Below are 19,464 nucleotides of genomic sequence, written 5' to 3' on the forward strand. Positions count from 1 at the left end.
CAATTGTCGATAACATTATCGATTTAAATCTGCGATCCAGATGAGTAGTTGCTTCTCGATTTGGCCTTTGATTCTTCTTGTAAGATTTCGAATAGTCGCAATCTTTTGATGATTTTAGATTTCGAGTCTCAATCATGCTCGAAATTTGGTTTGTTTTAATTGCTTGCGCATTGATAGATGTGACGCTGATGACGACAAGAAGAAAAAGGAAGAATAATTAATCAAAGAAGCTGCCCTCCACAACTTTGATGAACTCCTTGAAATCGATCCTCCCGTCGTCGTTCTCGTCGTACGCCGCGATCATCCGTCGGCATGCCTCCAATGCCGCCCCCTCCGGGAAGCCCAGCTTGCAGAGAACACGATGCAGGTCCAGGGGCTCTATGACCCCGTCACCGTCATCATCGAAGACGGAGAACGCCTCCGCCACTTCCTCCAAGCTCGGCTCCTCCCCCTCGAACACGCCACGCAGCTCCTCGAGCTGCTCACCGTCCGCGCCGCAAGGCATGCCCGTAATGATCTCCATCACCGTCTCCACGTCTTCTCTGGTCAACTCGGGCGCCTCGCTACCGTCGGCCGAGTCGCCGGGTCTGACACGATCGACGACCCCCGATGCGCACGGCGCTGGGTGCCGGAAGAGGAACCCCATGGATATCTTATTCTTCAGGACGACCCCCATGGAGATGGTCTTGTTGAAGAGGAGCACGATGGGCTCTGTGAGTGCGAGGGAGTGGTAGGGTGCAGTTGGCAATGGTTTCTCCATGGTTTCCAGCGCTGAGGAGGAAGAAGACGCTGCTTCTTGGTCCAACCAATAACATGCATGGCGAATCGATGTGTATTTATGCGTGCAGGTGCGACTGTTTTCCTCTGGCACGTTCGCAGCAGAGGCTGTCGACGCGGTGGCTAATCACAGAATCCAACAAAACTGGGCCGTCCTCGACAGCGAGGAAGAGATAGAGAGAGAGAGACGTGTCAAAATGTTGATGCCATCAATCAAACGGACGCACACAATACTTAGACGAATCTTTGCAGGTTCGTTGAAGAGAGATCCGGATTGGATCATCAGATAGCTGAGATAGATACTGTTCGTTCATGTTCTCAAAGATTACCACTGATACTTAGCTGAGACGAGGACTTCCTCGTAATGTTTGGCGGCGTTGTCCCAGCTCAGGTCCTGCGCCATCCCTCGCGTCTGCAGGCCCTTCCAATTCTCCTTCTGGTTCCTGTAGGTGTTGAGGCAGTTCCCCAGCGCATTGATCAGCTTGTTGGCCTCCGCCCGGTCGAACGTCCACCCGAACCCGCTCTCCCTGAAGGGATCGAACGGGATCACCGTGTCGCGAAGCCCGCCGACGGCGTGCACCACCGGGACCGTGCCGTACTTCATGGCGTACAGCTGGTTCAGCCCGCAGGGCTCGAACCGCGATGGCATGAGCAGGACGTCCGCCCCTGCGGTGATCCTGTGCGCCATCTTCACCGAGAACCCCACCCACGCCCTCACCTTGTTGTGGTGCTCCCTGTCGAACTTGCGCAGCATCTCCTCCAGGTCGGCCCGTCCGGTGCCCAGCATCACCAGCTGCGCGTCCTGCCCGACGATCCAAGGCATCGCACCCGCAATGAGGTCGACGCCCTTCTGGTGATCCAGCCGGCCGATGAATCCGATGAGGGGGACGTCCTCGCGGACAGGGAGGCCGAGCTCCTTCTGCAGCGCCGCCTTGCACTGTGGTTTCCCGGCTTGCAGAGTCTCAATGGAATAGTTTCTGTAGCCATCGGATTGCAGGTGAAGATCCAGCTCAGGGTTCCAGTCCACTGTGTCGATCCCGTTGACGATGCCTTGGAACTTCCAGTTGTTCTCGTTTATGATCTCATGGAGTCCCCACCCACCTTCGGATGTTGTGAGCTCCCATGCGTAGCCACGGCTGACGGTGGTCACGCGGTCAGCAGTCTTGAGGCCGGCCGCGAAGATGTTGAAGTGGTCACCTCCCATCGGCTCATACAGCTTGAAGAGGTCCATGTGTTGATCGGGCAAGTCGACATGGAAGAAGTCCTCAACTGGACCACGACCCTGGACAAGACAAACAGGTAGAATGCAGACGATAAGGATTCCGAACTCGTAGTTTCCTAAGTTGTTTAGAATGATGCCATGAAACTTCTATGTCAGGATCAGATTCAAGCATTCTTCTCGGTAGAAAAAGAGAAGAGAAGATGAATGATTTTATCTTCATTTTGAGCGAAATGAATCTAAGATGTCTAAGACTCAATGTATCGGTAAAACTGAAAATTCTTTAGAGAAAGCAGAAGAGCAAGGTGATATCCTACAAGCTGATGGACTAGCAAAAGATGCAGATCTTGATTCTACTTATGATTCAGTCGAATCATCACTTATTATACAAGAATCTGAAAGGGGTACTGAAGATGAGAATGCTCAGAACCATACGGAAGCAAAATCTGATGGTGTAGATACAGAAGCAGATATTGAGGTAGAAAATGTGGATTCCCCTCCTCTGGCTGGAGCGAATGCCATGAATGTAATAGTAGTTTCCGCGGAATGTGCTCCTTGGTCAAAGACAGGTATTGATATTTTTAGTATTTTCGTATTTTCCGATTGATCTTTTGCTGTATTTTTACTCTTACCTCTCAAGTACTGAAAATTTGTTGTATCAAGTCTATGCTCCACAATTGGTAATGAAGTGAATGACTGTTGTTTGGGTTTATAAAGTGTTATTATGATATTTAAATAAGATTCACTGACATTTATCATTTTTAACTTCAACAGGAGGGCTTGGAGATGTAGCTGGGACTCTGCCAAAAGCTTTGGCTAGGAGAGGGCACCGGGTTATGGTATTTCTCCTTTCCCTTTTGTCGATTAATTTCTGTTTGAACCTCAAATCTCACGTTAATGTTGGTGGTGACTCTAGCTATTCCACAGAAAGGTAAATTGGAATAGCAATTCAAATCATAAAACTGCAATTACAATGTGCAGGTTTACCAAACTAGAATAATGTTAGTCCAAAAGTTGCTTCCTTAATATTGCTGTTGCATAGCCAGTTCAATCTTTCTTTTGTAAATTATAGGTTGTTTCCCCAAGGTATGCCAATTATCCTGAATCCAAAGATATAGGTGTTCGCAAATATTACAAAGCTGATGGGCAGGTCTGTATCTGCTGTTTCATGTCATGGTGTTTAGATTTAGCTATAAATACATACTTATCCAGTTGATGTCATATTATGGGATGCAGGATCTGGAAGTAAATTATTTTCATGCTTATATTGATCGTGTGGATTTTGTATTTATCGACAGTCCAGTTTTCCGTCATCTAGAGAACAACATTTATGGGGGAGACCGGCTGGTAAAAGTTTTTTGCAATTTTAACACCTGTAAATTAGTCAATCCAGTTTATTCACTTTTTGTTACTTCATTTTTTTGTGCACTGAAAATACAGAAATGACCTTCTACAAGTTATTTATATTGTCTTTCGCTAATTAATGCAGGAAATCTTAAAACGGATGGTATTGTTATGCAAGGTAGCTGTAGAGGTATCTCCTTTGTCCTAAACAACATATTCAACTATCCATGATATACATAACAGAATATGTTAGTATTAGAAATTCGTAGTGAGCATTTGTCTAAGATTAATGCAGGAAGGGACTTCCAACATGATTTTTAGTGTGAAAAATATAGTCATGTCGGTGGCCGCTTCAGTGCTGCTTTGAGTTAGTACTTGATAGTCCTTGAGGTGCTTAACTTAATTGCAAATGCCAATTCCCAACCCTTTTTCCCACTTCTTTTTTCTGGTTCTGTATCTTTGTTTCCTAGTTCATGCAGATGTCTTATGACTGAAATTAGCATTGTACAGTGTTGTCTTAGGTCTAAAATTTCATTACAATACCAGTAGTAGGACCCGTTCAGAGGGGTAGGTATCGGTCAGCACAGTATCAAAACATTCAGTGTGTATATATATATATATATATATTAAAAATTGGATTGAATACGATATGTAACCGGGCAGTACTAGCATAGAGGTATCCAATCAGATCGATATGTTACACTCAGTATACCATACATCTAATTCTATGGTTCTGCATACTAATTGTCGATGGAGAACTGACTGTGACTTTGGTATCAACGAACCTTAACAAAACAATTTACTGTTTAAAAATTTTGGAGTTTCATACAATTTCTGATTCTTGATCGATGTTTTAAAAGATGTAAGATATCTCTGTTCAGGTGAAATTATTTAATAGGCCAAGTTTATATTAGAAAAAAGGCCTAGTTGTTAAACTCATTTCCATTTATTAGGCTTAGGAAATTAAGAACAAGGCCACTGACATATATGGTTTTCTTTGATACCTTATGTTTTTTTTCTATTATGATAGAGTCAGTGGAACTTTGTGCAAGGATTTACCAATGGTAGTTACTCTCCAATGTTGGTCCTCTGCCAATTAACAGATATTAAATCATAATTCTTTTGTTTAATCATCTAAGTTTTTTAGAAAATTGATGGAGTAATCGAGTGGTTGATGTAAATAACTGAAGGCTACTCTAGCATACTTAGTTCTTACTGCCTCTATCCTCCCTGATTTCTCGGCCTTACCTTTGCATCCAATTTATCATTGTTTCTGTTATCTGCATATGTTGTTTCATATAATTCCCTGAATTTTAACCATTGGCTAGTTTCTCTTTTTCTTTTGCCTTATAATTCTTCTAAAATCAAAAGTTATTGTGAATTATAATCTATTAGGATTTATCAGTATTCTGGCTTTCATGATAAGCAAACCAGTTTTGTTGTGAAGCAGATAAATTTGCATACCACTCATGTTATATTTCTTCGCAAGTCTGTAGTCGGTGTATAACCAAACACTTAATTCTATTCGAACAATAAGATTTAGTTTTATGGTAAGTATCCTTTTTCTGTGGATATACCTTGTATTTTTCATTCACAACTTGTTAAACATATGTCATTGTTTCGAGTTTAGACTGATACAATTGCAGGTTCCGTGGCATGTTCCATGTGGCGGCTTATGCTATGGAGACGGAAATTTAATTTTCATTGCGAACGATTGGCACACATCACTTCTGCCTGTGTATCTGAAAGCATGCTACCGCGACAATGGCTTGATGAAGTATGCCAGGTCCATCTTGGTGATCCACAACATATCTCACCAGGTTAGCTCTCTCGCATTTTATGCTGCATCTATTAGGTTAAACTTCTGTTAAATTCTCTCTTCATTTAGAAGTTCAATTTGCTGAGTTCAGTAGCCTGTGAGATCCTCAGAACTGCTCAAAGACTGTTAAATTTGCCAAGACGATATCTGCAAGTTTGCAGTTCTCTCACTTACCTTATCAGTAAACCAAACACTTTCTGACTATTTCTCACGTCACTGAATCAATGATCCAATTATGCTTGCATGAATTCCTACAGCTGCATTGTATTTCTTGAAGTTTAGGTTGCATGATGCCCCTGGCCATATTGTTTTTGTGTGACCTGAAGATATTGATCATATGTTGTACTTAATTTTTCATGAGTCTATCATGGTTTTTCCCAAACCTTGTTATAATTGCATGACATTTGAAGCACTCTGTTTTATTAGAAACCTTCTTTACATCCTTCTCTTTTGCATCAAATGAATGTTTGTCTTCTTAAACTCTTTTTGAGCAATCAAAACATCTCCGCTTTTAATTTCTTTTCTCCCCCATTTTTGTTGAAGTTGCTTCATTTCAAACTTGCAAAGATTTCTGAGTTACCACCACCAAAGAAAAATCATTTCGCTCAAAATGAAGATAAAATCATTCATCTTCTCTTCTCTTTTTCTACCGAGAAGAATGCTTGAATCTGATCCTGATATAGAAGTTTCATGGCATCATTCTAAACAACTTAGGAAACTACGAGCTCGGAATCCTTATCGTCTGCATTCTACCTGTGTGTCTTGTCCAGGGGCGTGGTCCAGTTGAGGACTTCTTCCATGTCGACTTGCCCGATCAACACATGGACCTCTTCAAGCTGTATGAGCCGATGGGAGGTGACCACTTCAACATCTTCGCGGCCGGCCTCAAGACTGCTGACCGCGTGATCACCGTCAGCCGTGGCTACGCATGGGAGCTCACAACATCCGAAGGTGGGTGGGGACTCCATGAGATCATAAACGAGAACAACTGGAAGTTCCAAGGCATCGTCAACGGGATCGACACAGTGGACTGGAACCCTGAGCTGGATCTTCACCTGCAATCCGATGGCTACAGAAACTATTCCATTGAGACTCTGCAAGCCGGGAAACCACAGTGCAAGGCGGCGCTGCAGAAGGAGCTCGGCCTCCCTGTCCGCGAGGACGTCCCCCTCATCGGATTCATCGGCCGGCTGGATCACCAGAAGGGCGTCGACCTCATTGCGGGTGCGATGCCTTGGATCGTCGGGCAGGACTTGCAGCTGGTGATGCTGGGCACCGGGCGGGCCGACCTGGAGGAGATGCTGCGCAAGTTCGACAGGGAGCACCACAACAAGGTGAGGGCGTGGGTGGGGTTCTCGGTGAAGATGGCGCACAGGATCACCGCAGGGGCGGACGTCCTGCTCATGCCATCGCGGTTCGAGCCCTGCGGGCTGAACCAGCTGTACGCCATGAAGTACGGCACGGTCCCGGTGGTGCACGCCGTCGGCGGGCTTCGCGACACGGTGATCCCGTTCGATCCCTTCAGGGAGAGCGGGTTCGGGTGGACGTTCGACCGGGCGGAGGCCAACAAGCTGATCAATGCGCTGGGGAACTGCCTCAACACCTACAGGAACCAGAAGGAGAATTGGAAGGGCCTGCAGACGCGAGGGATGGCACAGGACCTGAGCTGGGACAACGCCGCCAAACATTACGAGGAAGTCCTCGTCTCAGCTAAGTATCAGTGGTGATCTTTGAGAACATGAACGAACAGTATCTATCTCAGCTATCTGATGATCCAATCCGGATCTCTCTTCAACGAACCTGCAAAGATTCGTCTAAGTATTGTGTGCGTCCGTTTGATTGATGGCATCAACATTTTGACACGTCTCTCTCTCTCTATCTCTTCCTCGCTGTCGAGGACAGCCCAGTTTTGTTGGATTCTGTGATTAGCCACCGCGTCGACAGCCTCTGCTGCGTACGTGCCAGAGGAAAACAGTCGCACCTGCACGCATAAATACACATCGATTCGCCATACATGTTATTGGTTGGACCAAGAAGCAGCGTCTTCTTCCTCCTCAGCGCTGGAAACCATGGAGAAACCAGTGCCAACTGCACCCTACCACTCCCTCGCACTCACAGAGCCCGTCGTGCACCTCTTCAACAAGACCATCTCCATGGGGGTCGTCCTGAAGAATAAGATATCCATGGGGTTCCTCTTCCGGCACCCAGCGCCGTGCGCATCGGGGGTCGTCGATCGTGTCAGACCCGGCGACTCGGCCGACGCTAGCGAGGCGCCCGAGTTGACCAGAGAAGACGTGGAGACGGTGATGGAGATCATTACGGGCATGCCCTGCGGCGCGGACGGTGAGCGGCTCGAGGAGCTGCGTGGCGTGTTCGAGGGGGAGGAGCCGAGCTTGGAGGAAGTGGCGGAGGCGTTCTCCGTCTTCGACTATGACGGTGACGGGGTCATAGAGCCCCTGGACCTGCATCGTGTTCTCTGCAAGCTGGGCTTCCCGGAGGGGGCGGCATTGGAGGCATGCCGACGGATGATCGCGGCGTACGACGAGAACGACGACGGGAGGATCGATTTCAAGGAGTTCATCAAAGTTGTGGAGGGCAGCTTCTTTGATTAATTATTCTTCCTTTTCTTCTTGTCGTCATCATCGTCACATCTATCATTGCGCAAGCAATTAAAACAAACCTAATTTCGAGCATGATTGAGACTCGAACTCTAAAATCATCAAAAGTGTTATGGTAAATAACTTTTTTAGCCGTGGCCTCGGGTTCGACACAGCTCGTTCTGGGGTCCGAATGGCGGGGATCTTGCGCGGCGTGCCTCGGGTCCTTTCGATGGTCGATCGTGGTGATCTGGATGTCCCGTCAGGGGGAGAGCTCTGTCGTAGCGTCGGGGAAGAGGCAACCTCGCCTCGCACCTGCACACTGGTCAGGTCGGAGGTCGCCGGCGTGGTCTCGGGCATTATGCGGCCGAGGATCACGATGCAAGCGGACAGACCGAGCAGGCGTGGTCGCGATGGTCATGCGGCCGAGTAGCACGACGCAGGCGAGCAGACCGCGCAGGTGTGGTCTCGGGCATTATGCGGCCGAGGAGGTGGCTTCGGGCAGCCTGCAGCCGAGGAGCACGGCGCAGGCGGGCCGACCGCGCAAGTGTGTCTCGGGAACACAGGGCCAAGGAGCACGAGGCAGGCGGGCGGGCCGCGTAGGTCTGTCTCGGGAACATGGGGCCAAGGAGCACGACGCAGGTGGGTTGGCCGCGCCGGTGTGTCTCGGGAACATGGATCCAAGGAGCACGACGCAGGTGAGCTGGCCACGCAGGCGTGGTCTCGGGCATTATGTGGCCAAGGAGCACGACACAGGCGTGGTCGCGAGGGTCATGCAGCCGAGTAGCACGACGCAAGCGTGGTCGCGAGGGTCATGTGGCCGAGTAGCACGACGCAGGCGGGCAGACCGCATGGGTATGGTCGCAAGGGCCATGCGGCTGAGTGGCACGACGTGGGCGGTCAGGCCACGTGAGGTGGAGTCGAGCAGTGCATGGCAAGGGAAGTGGCTTGGGTCGAGAGACACAATTCAAGCGGGCGGGCCGCGCTGAGGTGGACTCGGCAGTGTGTGACCGAGAAGCTCGGTGCAGGCTACGCCGAGGGACACCGCTCAGGCGGGCAGGCCGCTCTAGGGAGAGCTCGGCAGTGTATGGCCGAGGAGCTCGGCGCAGGAAGGCTGCGGCGCAGTATATAATTTTTTGGGTTAAGCGGAGCAATAAAACTTTTTGAAGTTTCAAAAATTGGCTGTCGAAAGAATTATATCTATCCATCAGGAAAAAGAAAATAAAATTGGGCGCACTTGAGGTCCTTCTGTTGTCTTTCTATTAGCACACTGGCTTAGACTTTCATCCTTTATGTGCATGGTTACTTACAGTCAATTATATGTATGTATGCTCTCTTTTAGGTGCATAATGAGAGAAGCAGAGACTACACTATTCAGGACACGGGTGTACCAATGATGTCCTAAGCTCCTGGTTTACCCACCACTTCTGGGTGGCAAGTTTATCCCCAGCCAACATCCACATACGTGGGCAGTGATTTTGGAGCTACAGGACAAGCAACAAATCCTCAGGGTCAAATGTTGACATGGAATTCTAGCACGTCAGGTGGAAGCTTTGTTTCAGAGCCTAACTTGTACCCAGGTCAAACCATTGCAACTGCTCCTGTTTCTCATTACCCAGTTTCAGCAAACACCTCCAGTGCTACTGCTGGGTCACTTCAAGCTTCACAGAACTCATCACCTTATGGTGTTATGTCGAATACAAGGCCTGCTTCTTCACCAACCACTCGACCTTTGTACTACAGTTCATAAGCTGCATCTTCTGACAATTCTCTAGGTCTGTTGCGTCTAGTATATTACTACTTGAATTTATATTTTAAAAGTGTCTAATTAAGAGTAAATGGTTGTTTTGTTTTGGTATCTTAGTAGTTTATCCTGAAATAAGCTATCGAGTTTGACGTGAACCAGTGTGCTTTAAACATTCTTAAATGTTTTATTTTTCATCCATTCTTTTTTTTCACCATGCAGTATTTTCGTCTTGGGCAATTAATCATATGTTATGTATTCCACATCAAGATAGTTTGACAAAATTGAGTTTCGAAGGTTTGTGGAGACATAATTTCTAGACATTTTTCCTTTCAAGTGGGTTCAGAGTTTTTTTTTTCTTTAAACAGTTGCCTTTTATGATAGAATTTTATGATATGCTTTGCATTAGTAATGTATTCCAAAGATCAAGCAGTAAATACAAGCATAAGGCACTTCCGCCTGAACTTTTACAATATCTTCTTTACTTCTGGTTATAAAGCCTTTTGAGTGCTATTGTTTACGGATATAAAATTCAAACATATCTGGAATTCCAGACATTGTTAGATAATGACCCCTTTTCATAATCTTTATAACTTTTTCTAGTGGCATACTAATAGATCATGAAGCAATGTTATTTTTAGTTGTGTGATGAGACATGCTCAGGGAAGTGACCAATTTCTTTAGAACAATATCCAACTGATAGTATGCAATAATTTCATCTCAGTGCTGGTTGAATAAACACTGGCCAAAACATGCCTTGCAGGTATCCAGACTCTCCCATCAGTGAAGTTGCCATGAGATTTATGATACTCTGCACCGGTCTGCTCTTTCTCGGCTTCACTCAAGCTATGGAACTTTGGAACTGCAGAAGATAGCCTACTGCTAGCTCTATAATTCAATTGTACAGGCTTTTGTGGTTTGATGTGGTGACTGGATCTACCTAGAAGAACATGTTATTTCTTGGGTTCTAAATGATTGAAGCCGCACTTCCAGCTTCAGAAAGATGTTTTCCCTTCATGTTCAAAGTCTATGGATGTGTCAATTGTCGATAACATTATCGATTTAAATCTGCGATCCAGATGAGTAGTTGCTTCTCGATTTGGCCTTTGATTCTTCTTGTAAGATTTCGAATAGTCGCAATCTTTTGATGATTTTAGATTTCGAGTCTCAATCCTGCTCGAAATTTGGTTTGTTTTAATTGCTTGCGCATTGATAGATGTGACGCTGATGACGACAAGAAGAAAAAGGAAGAATAATTAATCAAAGAAGCTGCCCTCCACAACTTTGATGAACTCCTTGAAATCGATCCTCCCGTCGTCGTTCTCGTCGTACGCCGCGATCATCCGTCGGCATGCCTCCAATGCCGCCCCCTCCGGGAAGCCCAGCTTGCAGAGAACACGATGCAGGTCCAGGGGCTCTATGACCCCGTCACCGTCATCATCGAAGACGGAGAACGCCTCCGCCACTTCCTCCAAGCTCGGCTCCTCCCCCTCGAACACGCCACGCAGCTCCTCGAGCTGCTCACCGTCCGCGCCGCAAGGCATGCCCGTAATGATCTCCATCACCGTCTCCACGTCTTCTCTGGTCAACTCGAGCGCCTCGCTACCGTCGGCCGAGTCGCCGGGTCTGACACGATCGACGACCCCCGATGCGCACGGCGCTGGGTGCCGGAAGAGGAACCCCATGGATATCTTATTCTTCAGGACGACCCCCATGGAGATGGTCTTGTTGAAGAGGAGCACGATGGGCTCTGTGAGTGCGAGGGAGTGGTACGGTGCAGTTGGCAATGGTTTCTCCATGGTTTCCAGCGCTGAGGAGGAAGAAGACGCTGCTTCTTGGTCCAACCAATAACATGCATGGCGAATCGATGTGTATTTATGCGTGCAGGTGCGACTGTTTTCCTCTGGCACGTACGCAGCAGAGGCTGTCGACGCGGTGGCTAATCACAGAATCCAACAAAACTGGGCTGTCCTCGACAGCGAGGAAGAGATAGAGAGAGAGAGACGTGTCAAAATGTTGATGCCATCAATCAAACGGACGCACACAATACTTAGACGAATCTTTGCAGGTTCGTTGAAGAGAGATCCGGATTGGATCATCAGATAGCTGAGATAGATACTGTTCGTTCATGTTCTCAAAGATCACCACTGATACTTAGCTGAGACGAGGACTTCCTCGTAATGTTTGGCGGCGTTGTCCCAGCTCAGGTCCTGTGCCATCCCTCGCGTCTGCAGGCCCTTCCAATTCTCCTTCTGGTTCCTGTAGGTGTTGAGGCAGTTCCCCAGCGCATTGATCAGCTTGTTGGCCTCCGCCCGGTCGAACGTCCACCCGAACCCGCTCTCCCTGAAGGGATCGAACGGGATCACCGTGTCGCGAAGCCCGCCGACGGCGTGCACCACCGGGACCGTGCCGTACTTCATGGCGTACAGCTGGTTCAGCCCGCAGGGCTCGAACCGCGATGGCATGAGCAGGACGTCCGCCCCTGCGGTGATCCTGTGCGCCATCTTCACCGAGAACCCCACCCACGCCCTCACCTTGTTGTGGTGCTCCCTGTCGAACTTGCGCAGCATCTCCTCCAGGTCGGCCCGCCCGGTGCCCAGCATCACCAGCTGCAAGTCCTGCCCGACGATCCAAGGCATCGCACCCGCAATGAGGTCGACGCCCTTCTGGTGATCCAGCCGGCCGATGAATCCGATGAGGGGGACGTCCTCGCGGACAGGGAGGCCGAGCTCCTTCTGCAGCGCCGCCTTGCACTGTGGTTTCCCGGCTTGCAGAGTCTCAATGGAATAGTTTCTGTAGCCATCGGATTGCAGGTGAAGATCCAGCTCAGGGTTCCAGTCCACTGTGTCGATCCCGTTGACGATGCCTTGGAACTTCCAGTTGTTCTCGTTTATGATCTCATGGAGTCCCCACCCACCTTCGGATGTTGTGAGCTCCCATGCGTAGCCACGGCTGACGGTGATCACGCGGTCAGCAGTCTTGAGGCCGGCCGCGAAGATGTTGAAGTGGTCACCTCCCATCGGCTCATACAGCTTGAAGAGGTCCATGTGTTGATCGGGCAAGTCGACATGGAAGAAGTCCTCAACTGGACCACGCCCCTGGACAAGACACACAGGTAGAATGCAGACGATAAGGATTCCGAGCTCGTAGTTTCCTAAGTTGTTTAGAATGATGCCATGAAACTTCTATATCAGGATCAGATTCAAGCATTCTTCTCGGTAGAAAAAGAGAAGAGAAGATGAATGATTTTATCTTCATTTTGAGCGAAATGATTTTTCTTTGGTGGTGGTAACTCAGAAATCTTTGCAAGTTTGAAATGAAGCAACTTCAACAAAAATGGGGGAGAAAAGAAATTAAAAGCGGAGATGTTTTGATTGCTCAAAAAGAGTTTAAGAAGACAAACATTCATTTGATGCAAAAGAGAAGGATGTAAAGAAGGTTTCTAATAAAACAGAGTGCTTCAAATGTCATGCAATTATAACAAGGTTTGGGAAAAACCATGATAGACTCATGAAAAATTAAGTACAACATATGATCAATATCTTCAGGTCACACAAAAACAATATGGCCAGGGGCATCATGCAACCTAAACTTCAAGAAATACAATGCAGCTGTAGGAATTCATGCAAGCATAATTGGATCATTGATTCAGTGACGTGAGAAATAGTCAGAAAGTGTTTGGTTTACTGATAAGGTAAGTGAGAGAACTGCAAACTTGCAGATATCGTCTTGGCAAATTTAACAGTCTTTGAGCAGTTCTGAGGATCTCACAGGCTACTGAACTCAGCAAATTGAACTTCTAAATGAAGAGAGAATTTAACAGAAGTTTAACCTAATAGATGCAGCATAAAATGCGAGAGAGCTAACCTGGTGAGATATGTTGTGGATCACCAAGATGGACCTGGCATACTTCATCAAGCCATTGTCGCGGTAGCATGCTTTCAGATACACAGGCAGAAGTGATGTGTGCCAATCGTTCGCAATGAAAATTAAATTTCCGTCTCCATAGCATAAGCCGCCACATGGAACATGCCACGGAACCTGCAATTGTATCAGTCTAAACTCGAAACAATGACATATGTTTAACAAGTTGTGAATGAAAAATACAAGGTATATCCACAGAAAAAGGATACTTACCATAAAACTAAATCTTATTGTTCGAATAGAATTAAGTGTTTGGTTATACACCGACTACAGACTTGCGAAGAAATATAACATGAGTGGTATGCAAATTTATCTGCTTCACAACAAAACTGGTTTGCTTATCATGAAAGCCAGAATACTGATAAATCCTAATAGATTATAATTCACAATAACTTTTGATTTTAGAAGAATTATAAGGCAAAAGAAAAAGAGAAACTAGCCAATGGTTAAAATTCAGGGAATTATATGAAACAACATATGCAGATAACAGAAACAATGATAAATTGGATGCAAAGGTAAGGCCGAGAAATCAGGGAGGATAGAGGCAGTAAGAACTAAGTATGCTAGAGTAGCCTTCAGTTATTTACATCAACCACTCGATTACTCCATCAATTTTCTAAAAAACTTAGATGATTAAACAAAAGAATTATGATTTAATATCTGTTAATTGGCAGAGGACCAACATTGGAGAGTAACTACCATTGGTAAATCCTTGCACAAAGTTCCACTGACTCTATCATAATAGAAAAAAAACATAAGGTATCAAAGAAAACCATATATGTCAGTGGCCTTGTTCTTAATTTCCTAAGCTTAATAAATGGAAATGAGTTTAACAACTAGGCCTTTTTTCTAATATAAACTTGGCCTATTAAATAATTTCACCTGAACAGAGATATCTTACATCTTTTAAAACATCGATCAAGAATCAGAAATTGTATGAAACTCCAAAATTTTTAAACAGTAAATTGTTTTGTTAAGATTCGTTGATACCAAAGTCACAGTCAGTTCTCCATCGACAATTAGTATGCAGAACCATAGAATTAGATGTATGGTATACTGAGTGTAACATATCGATCTGATTGGATACCTCTATGCTAGTACTGCCCGGTTACATATCGTATTCAATCCAATTTTTAATATATATATATATATATATACACACTGAATGTTTTGATACTGTGCTGACCGATACCTACCCCTCTGAACGGGTCCTACTACTGGTACTGTAATGAAATTTTAGACCTAAGACAACACTGTACAATGCTAATTTCAGTCATAAGACATCTGCATGAACTAGGAAACAAAGATACAGAACCAGAAAAAAGAAGTGGGAAAAAGGGTTCGGAATTGGCATTTGCAATTGAGTTAAGCACCTCAAGGACTATCAAGTACTAACTCAATGCAGCACTGAAGCGGCCACCGATATGACTATATTTTTCACACTAGAAATCATGTTGGAAGTCCCTTCCTGCATTAATGTTAGACAAATGCTCACTACGAATTTCTAATACTGACATATTCTATTATGTACATCATGGATAGTTGAATATGTTGTTTAGGACAAAGGAGATACCTCTACAGCTACCTTGCATAACAATACCATCCGTTTCAAGATTTCCTGCATTAATTAGCGAAAGACAATATAAATAACTTGTAGAAGGTCATTTCTGTATTTTCAGTGCACAAAAAAATGAAGTAACAAAATGTGAATAAACTGGATTGACTAATTTACAGGTGTTAAAATTGCAAAAAACTTTTACCAGCCGGTCTCCCCCATAAATGTTGTTCTCTAGATGATGGAAAACTGGACTGTCGATAAATACAAAATCCACACAATCAATATAAGCATGAAAATAATTTACTTCCAGATCCTGCATCCCATAATATGACATCAACTGGATAAGTATGTATTTATAGCTAAATCTAAACACCATGACATGAAACAGCAGATACAGACCTGCCCATCAGCTTTGTAATATTTGCGAACACCTATATCTTTGGATTCAGGATAATTGGCATACCTCGGGGAAACAACCTATAATTTACAAAAGAAAGATTGAACTGGCTATGCAACAGCAATATTAAGGAAGCAACTTTTGGACTAACATTATTCTAGTTTGGTAAACCTGCACATTGTAATTGCAGTTTTATGATTTGAATTGCTATTCCAATTTACCTTTCTGTGGAATAGCTAGAGTCACCACCAACATTAACGTGAGATTTGAGGTTCAAACAGAAATTAATCGACAAAAGGGAAAGGAGAAATACCATAACCCGGTGCCCTCTCCTAGCCAAAGCTTTTGGCAGAGTCCCAGCTACATCTCCAAGCCCTCCTGTTGAAGTTAAAAAAGATAAATGTCAGTGAATCTTATTTAAATATCATAATAACACTTTATAAACCCAAACAACAGTCATTCACTTCATTACCAATTGTGGAGCATAGACTTGATACAACAAATTTTCAGTACTTGAGAGGTAAGAGTAAAAATACAGCAAAAGATCAATCGGAAAATACGAAAATACTAAAAATATCAATACCTGTCTTTGACCAAGGAGCACATTCCGCGGAAACTACTATTACATTCATGGCATTCGCTCCAGCCAGAGGAGGGGAATCCACATTTTCTACCTCAATATCTGCTTCTGTATCTACACCATCAGATTTTGCTTCCGTATGGTTCTGAGCATTCTCATCTTCAGTACCCCTTTCAGATTCTTGTATAATAAGTGATGATTCGACTGAATCATAAGTAGAATCAAGATCTGCATCTTTTGCTAGTCCATCAGCTTGTAGGATATCACCTTGCTCTTCTGCTTCCTCTAAAGAATTTTCAGTTTTACCGATACATTGAGTCTTAGACATCTTAGATTCAGAAGACTGGACCAAACTGTTAGAAACACTAGTTGAACTTAGGTTCAAATTAATGGTTTTAGCACCTTTAGCAGAAGAATCAGTACTCTGAACTGCTTCAGCAGCTTCACTTCCCAAGGATGAGATTATGTTCCTTTTTTCCACAGCCTGAACCAAAATGAGGAAGTCAAGAAGCTGCATATTTAGTACACAGACTATATTCCAAAATGAGATAAACTAGTCAAAATTTATGCACAAAATGAGGAAAGTCAAGAAGCTGATATTTAGGACACAGACTAGATTCCGAAATGAGATAAACTAGTCAAAATCTATGCACTACTTATGATCATTAAGAGTCATACAACTTGATGTTCATATTCTCTGCTCTATCTTTGTTCTATATAATTTCCATGTACTCTCTCTCTCTCTCTCTCTCTCTCTCTCTCTCTCTCTCATGATTGAAAGCCAAGAGAGGAGGATGAACAGAATGAGAAGAAACAAAGTAAAGACCAGAGAGCCACCTGCTTAATTGAGTCGTGTTGCATCTCCAGAACCTTCATGCTCTTGTCAATCGTGGCCGGAGCTGCACCGACATTGACACCGGCATCATCACCATCGGCCCTCCCCTTCTCCGGCTCAAAATCGCCGCCTTTTCCGGTGGCCCGAAGGCCCCTCCCCTTCTCCACCGCCACCAAGATCTCACTTCGTCGGCCCCTCGTCGCGAACCTCACCCGGCACCCACCTCCGCTGGGGAAAATAGCGTTCTCCCTGACAACAGCCGCCACAACCGACGCCCTGCGGCCATCGTCCGGCTTAATCTGGACGCGAACAGGGCTGTTGCCGCCGCCACTGCAAGCCTCGAGACGGAAGGTCTGAGAGCTGAAAGACGCCATCTTTGGAATCGGCGAGTAGCAGTGGGAGGATTTTAAGCGAAGTTACAAGGGAAGCGTGCATGCCCCCCGTGGGTGCAGTTGGGCCCGAGCGAACGTTGTGTGCGGTAGATGTTGTTCGGGAGGCACGTGGGACGGACGGCAGCATGAGGACATCTTGTGAACGAAATGATGTGATTACGACCATTATTTGGAGTTATCTGAATCGATCAGCCCTTCTTAATCGTTGATATCATGATCTGAACTTATATACATAAGATTATTCAAGGTACCTCCTAGATAAAAACATTAAGTTTCTGAGGTGATTGTGTAAACAACTTTAAGCCGTGGCCTCGGGGCCGACGCGGCTAGATTCGGGTCTGGATGACGGGGGATCTCTCAGGGGGGGTTCCTCGGGACTGAAGAGGTTGCCAGCTCGGGTCGGTTCAGTCGTGGAGGTGGGTCGTTGTTTCCTTCGGGAAGGGGCTCCTTGCTAATGCGTTCGGTGAGAGGCGCCTCGTCTTCGTTCCTGCACACAGGTCAAGTCGGGATGTTCGACCCGACCCCTCCGATGATCAAGTTAGTCAGGGGTCGCAGGAGTTTTTCCCGTGTTTGCTGTCGTTTTCCCCCCTTTTTTCCCTCCCCTTTCGTTTAGAACGCAAGGGTATTTATAGGGGAGTTTAGTGTCACCTGACGTGCCTGCTCGCAGGGAGCAGGATCATACCTTCTGATGACGTCTGACATCGCTATTGGCGTGGCATGAGGAATCGAGCCTAAGCGATCGTTAATGGGCCTCGGTTGGCGTTTCGGCCCGTGTCGGCCAGGCGCTGTCAGCCCGACAGAGACGTGGGGCGTCAGCTGATGTCACGCAAGTCTTATCGTAATTATCACCCTCATCATACTCCCCCCCCAAAGGAAGCTATGCGTTAGTTGCCGAAAGGGAGGTCCGAGGCATGGCTTCGGTTTTAAAGAACTATCTCCGTCGGGCGAAGGCCGGTTCGCCGCCCAGGGCGTGGGAATCGTGGAGCTTGGCAATTGAGGAAGGTCGGATGTGCCGTAGCGGCGCTGGGTAGTGAGTGGCCGAGGAACCTCAAAGAATGACTCATAGGTCAAATTGGGCTCGGCCGTAGGGGTGGTAGCCCCCTCGGGCAGGCAGGCTGCGCGGGGGGGGGGGAGGGCCTTTGGGCACATGAGAGCCGGTTGCGCGGGTGTGGTCCCCGGGAGGGATGGGACCGAGAAGCACGACGCAGGCGACTGCGGCCGAGGAGCTGGACTTGGCAAGCAGGCCGCGTAGGTGTGGTCTCGGGCGGTATGAGGCCGAGGAGCACGACGCAGGCGGCTGCGGCCGAGGAGCTAGACTCGAGCGAGTAGACCGCACAGGCGTGGTCTCGGGCAACCTGAGGCCGAGGAGCGCGACGCAAGCGGCTGCGACCGAGGAGCTGGACTCGAGCGAGCAGGCGTGGTCTTCGGGCGACATGAGGCCGAGGAGCACGACGCAGGCGGCTGCGGCCGAGGAGCTGGACTTGGGCGAGCAGGCCGTGCGGGCGTGGTCTCGGGCGACATGAGGTCGAGGAGCATGACGCAGGCGGCTGCGGCCGAGGAGCACGATGCAAACGGCTGCGGCCGAGGAGCTGGACCCGGGCGAGCAGGCCGCGCAGGCGTGGTCTCGGGCGACATGAAGCCGAGGAGCATAACGTAGGCGGCTACGGCCGAGGAGCTACTTCGATTGGATCTTTTACGCTGTGCTGTGGGAGGTGCGGGTGGCCAAGTAGCCTTTGGTCTATTCGGAAGTCCAGGGGACGAACCTTTTCCTGAATCGCCAGTATTCGAGAAGACCGGCGCTTCAAGCCCGTTGTTTGCCACTCGTAGCGCGCCTGTTGGCTACCCTGCCAAGTTGCATTTATGGCGGAATGACATTGTGTCATCCCGATGCGACATGCCTGAGTAGAGGAAGGGTCGCTGTTTTTGGCAGGATTTTGTCTATAAGTAATGTGCGGCTAGCCCCTTGAAGGTCTCCTCACTCGTTTCTATTCTGCCACTTCGAACTCCATCGTTTCGTTTGCGTCGATCGTTCTTCTTCTCTTACTAAAGGTCAGTAAGGATAGTGTCTTCTTCCTCTTCCTCTTCATCCTCTTCTTCGGCTAAAGTCGAGCAAACGGCGATTGCGTCGAATCCTAACTCGTCGTCCGACGAAAAGGCGGCCCGGGCCCTTGAGGCCCTGATGTGGCCACACGACCTCGACTCCACCGTGAGCGAGTCATCGCTCAATCGCCTCCGGGACCTCTACAACATCTCGGAGGAATTTGTCCTTCTTGCTCCC

At 47.0% G+C, this 19,464-nt stretch overlaps 5 protein-coding genes across 5 annotated transcripts; 1 reads left to right on the top strand and 4 right to left on the bottom strand.

Moving 5' to 3' along the window:
• Positions 1 to 217: 217 nt before the first annotated feature.
• On the bottom strand, positions 218 to 760 carry LOC135680404 (probable calcium-binding protein CML46). The gene has a single exon (XM_065194284.1). The coding sequence runs from the start codon at positions 758 to 760 to the stop codon at positions 218 to 220; it is 543 nt and encodes a 180-aa protein (XP_065050356.1).
• A 342-nt stretch (positions 761 to 1,102) lies between these two features.
• On the bottom strand, positions 1,103 to 2,008 carry LOC135680405 (granule-bound starch synthase 2, chloroplastic/amyloplastic-like). Its single transcript, XM_065194285.1, has one exon. The coding sequence runs from the start codon at positions 2,006 to 2,008 to the stop codon at positions 1,103 to 1,105; it is 906 nt and encodes a 301-aa protein (XP_065050357.1).
• Positions 2,009 to 4,480: 2,472 nt separating this feature from the next.
• LOC135588185 (granule-bound starch synthase 2, chloroplastic/amyloplastic-like) lies at positions 4,481 to 6,995 on the top strand. The gene has a single exon (XM_065080175.1). It carries the CDS (start codon positions 5,981 to 5,983, stop codon positions 6,884 to 6,886), a length of 906 nt encoding a protein of 301 aa, XP_064936247.1. The 5' UTR covers positions 4,481 to 5,980; the 3' UTR covers positions 6,887 to 6,995.
• Positions 6,996 to 10,461: 3,466 nt separating this feature from the next.
• On the bottom strand, positions 10,462 to 11,365 carry LOC135588186 (probable calcium-binding protein CML46). Its single transcript, XM_065080176.1, has one exon. It carries the CDS (start codon positions 11,297 to 11,299, stop codon positions 10,757 to 10,759), a length of 543 nt encoding a protein of 180 aa, XP_064936248.1. The 5' UTR covers positions 11,300 to 11,365; the 3' UTR covers positions 10,462 to 10,756.
• Positions 11,366 to 11,513: 148 nt separating this feature from the next.
• Positions 11,514 to 17,279, bottom strand: LOC135588187 (soluble starch synthase 2-2, chloroplastic/amyloplastic-like). Its single transcript, XM_065080177.1, has 8 exons — positions 16,797 to 17,279; positions 15,963 to 16,443; positions 15,693 to 15,757; positions 15,402 to 15,459; positions 15,185 to 15,327; positions 14,998 to 15,042; positions 13,368 to 13,541; positions 11,514 to 12,598 (listed from the first exon to the last, which is right to left on the bottom strand). The coding sequence occupies exons 1-8, from the start codon at positions 17,166 to 17,168 to the stop codon at positions 11,642 to 11,644; spliced, it is 2,295 nt and encodes a 764-aa protein (XP_064936249.1). The 5' UTR covers positions 17,169 to 17,279; the 3' UTR covers positions 11,514 to 11,641.
• Positions 17,280 to 19,464: the final 2,185 nt, after the last annotated feature.

This window comes from Musa acuminata, chromosome BXJ1-8 (assembly GCF_036884655.1).
Source record: "Musa acuminata AAA Group cultivar baxijiao chromosome BXJ1-8, Cavendish_Baxijiao_AAA, whole genome shotgun sequence".
NCBI lineage: Eukaryota > Viridiplantae > Streptophyta > Magnoliopsida > Zingiberales > Musaceae > Musa > Musa acuminata.

Bases quoted from the DNA above. Each gene is read 5' to 3' on its own strand.
- LOC135680404 (XM_065194284.1), bottom strand. From the start codon at position 760: ATGGAGAAACCATTGCCAACTGCACCCTACCACTCCCTCGCACTCACA.
- LOC135680405 (XM_065194285.1), bottom strand. From the start codon at position 2,008: ATGGACCTCTTCAAGCTGTATGAGCCGATGGGAGGTGACCACTTCAAC.
- LOC135588185 (XM_065080175.1), top strand. From the start codon at position 5,981: ATGGACCTCTTCAAGCTGTATGAGCCGATGGGAGGTGACCACTTCAAC.
- LOC135588186 (XM_065080176.1), bottom strand. From the start codon at position 11,299: ATGGAGAAACCATTGCCAACTGCACCGTACCACTCCCTCGCACTCACA.
- LOC135588187 (XM_065080177.1), bottom strand. From the start codon at position 17,168: ATGGCGTCTTTCAGCTCTCAGACCTTCCGTCTCGAGGCTTGCAGTGGC. The intron at 16,444-16,796 runs GTGGCTCTCTGG...ATTTTGGTTCAG, and splicing joins AACACGACTCAATTAAGCAG to GCTGTGGAAAAAAGGAACAT. The intron at 15,043-15,184 runs GTAAAAGTTTTT...TAATTAATGCAG, and splicing joins TTTATGGGGGAGACCGGCTG to GAAATCTTGAAACGGATGGT.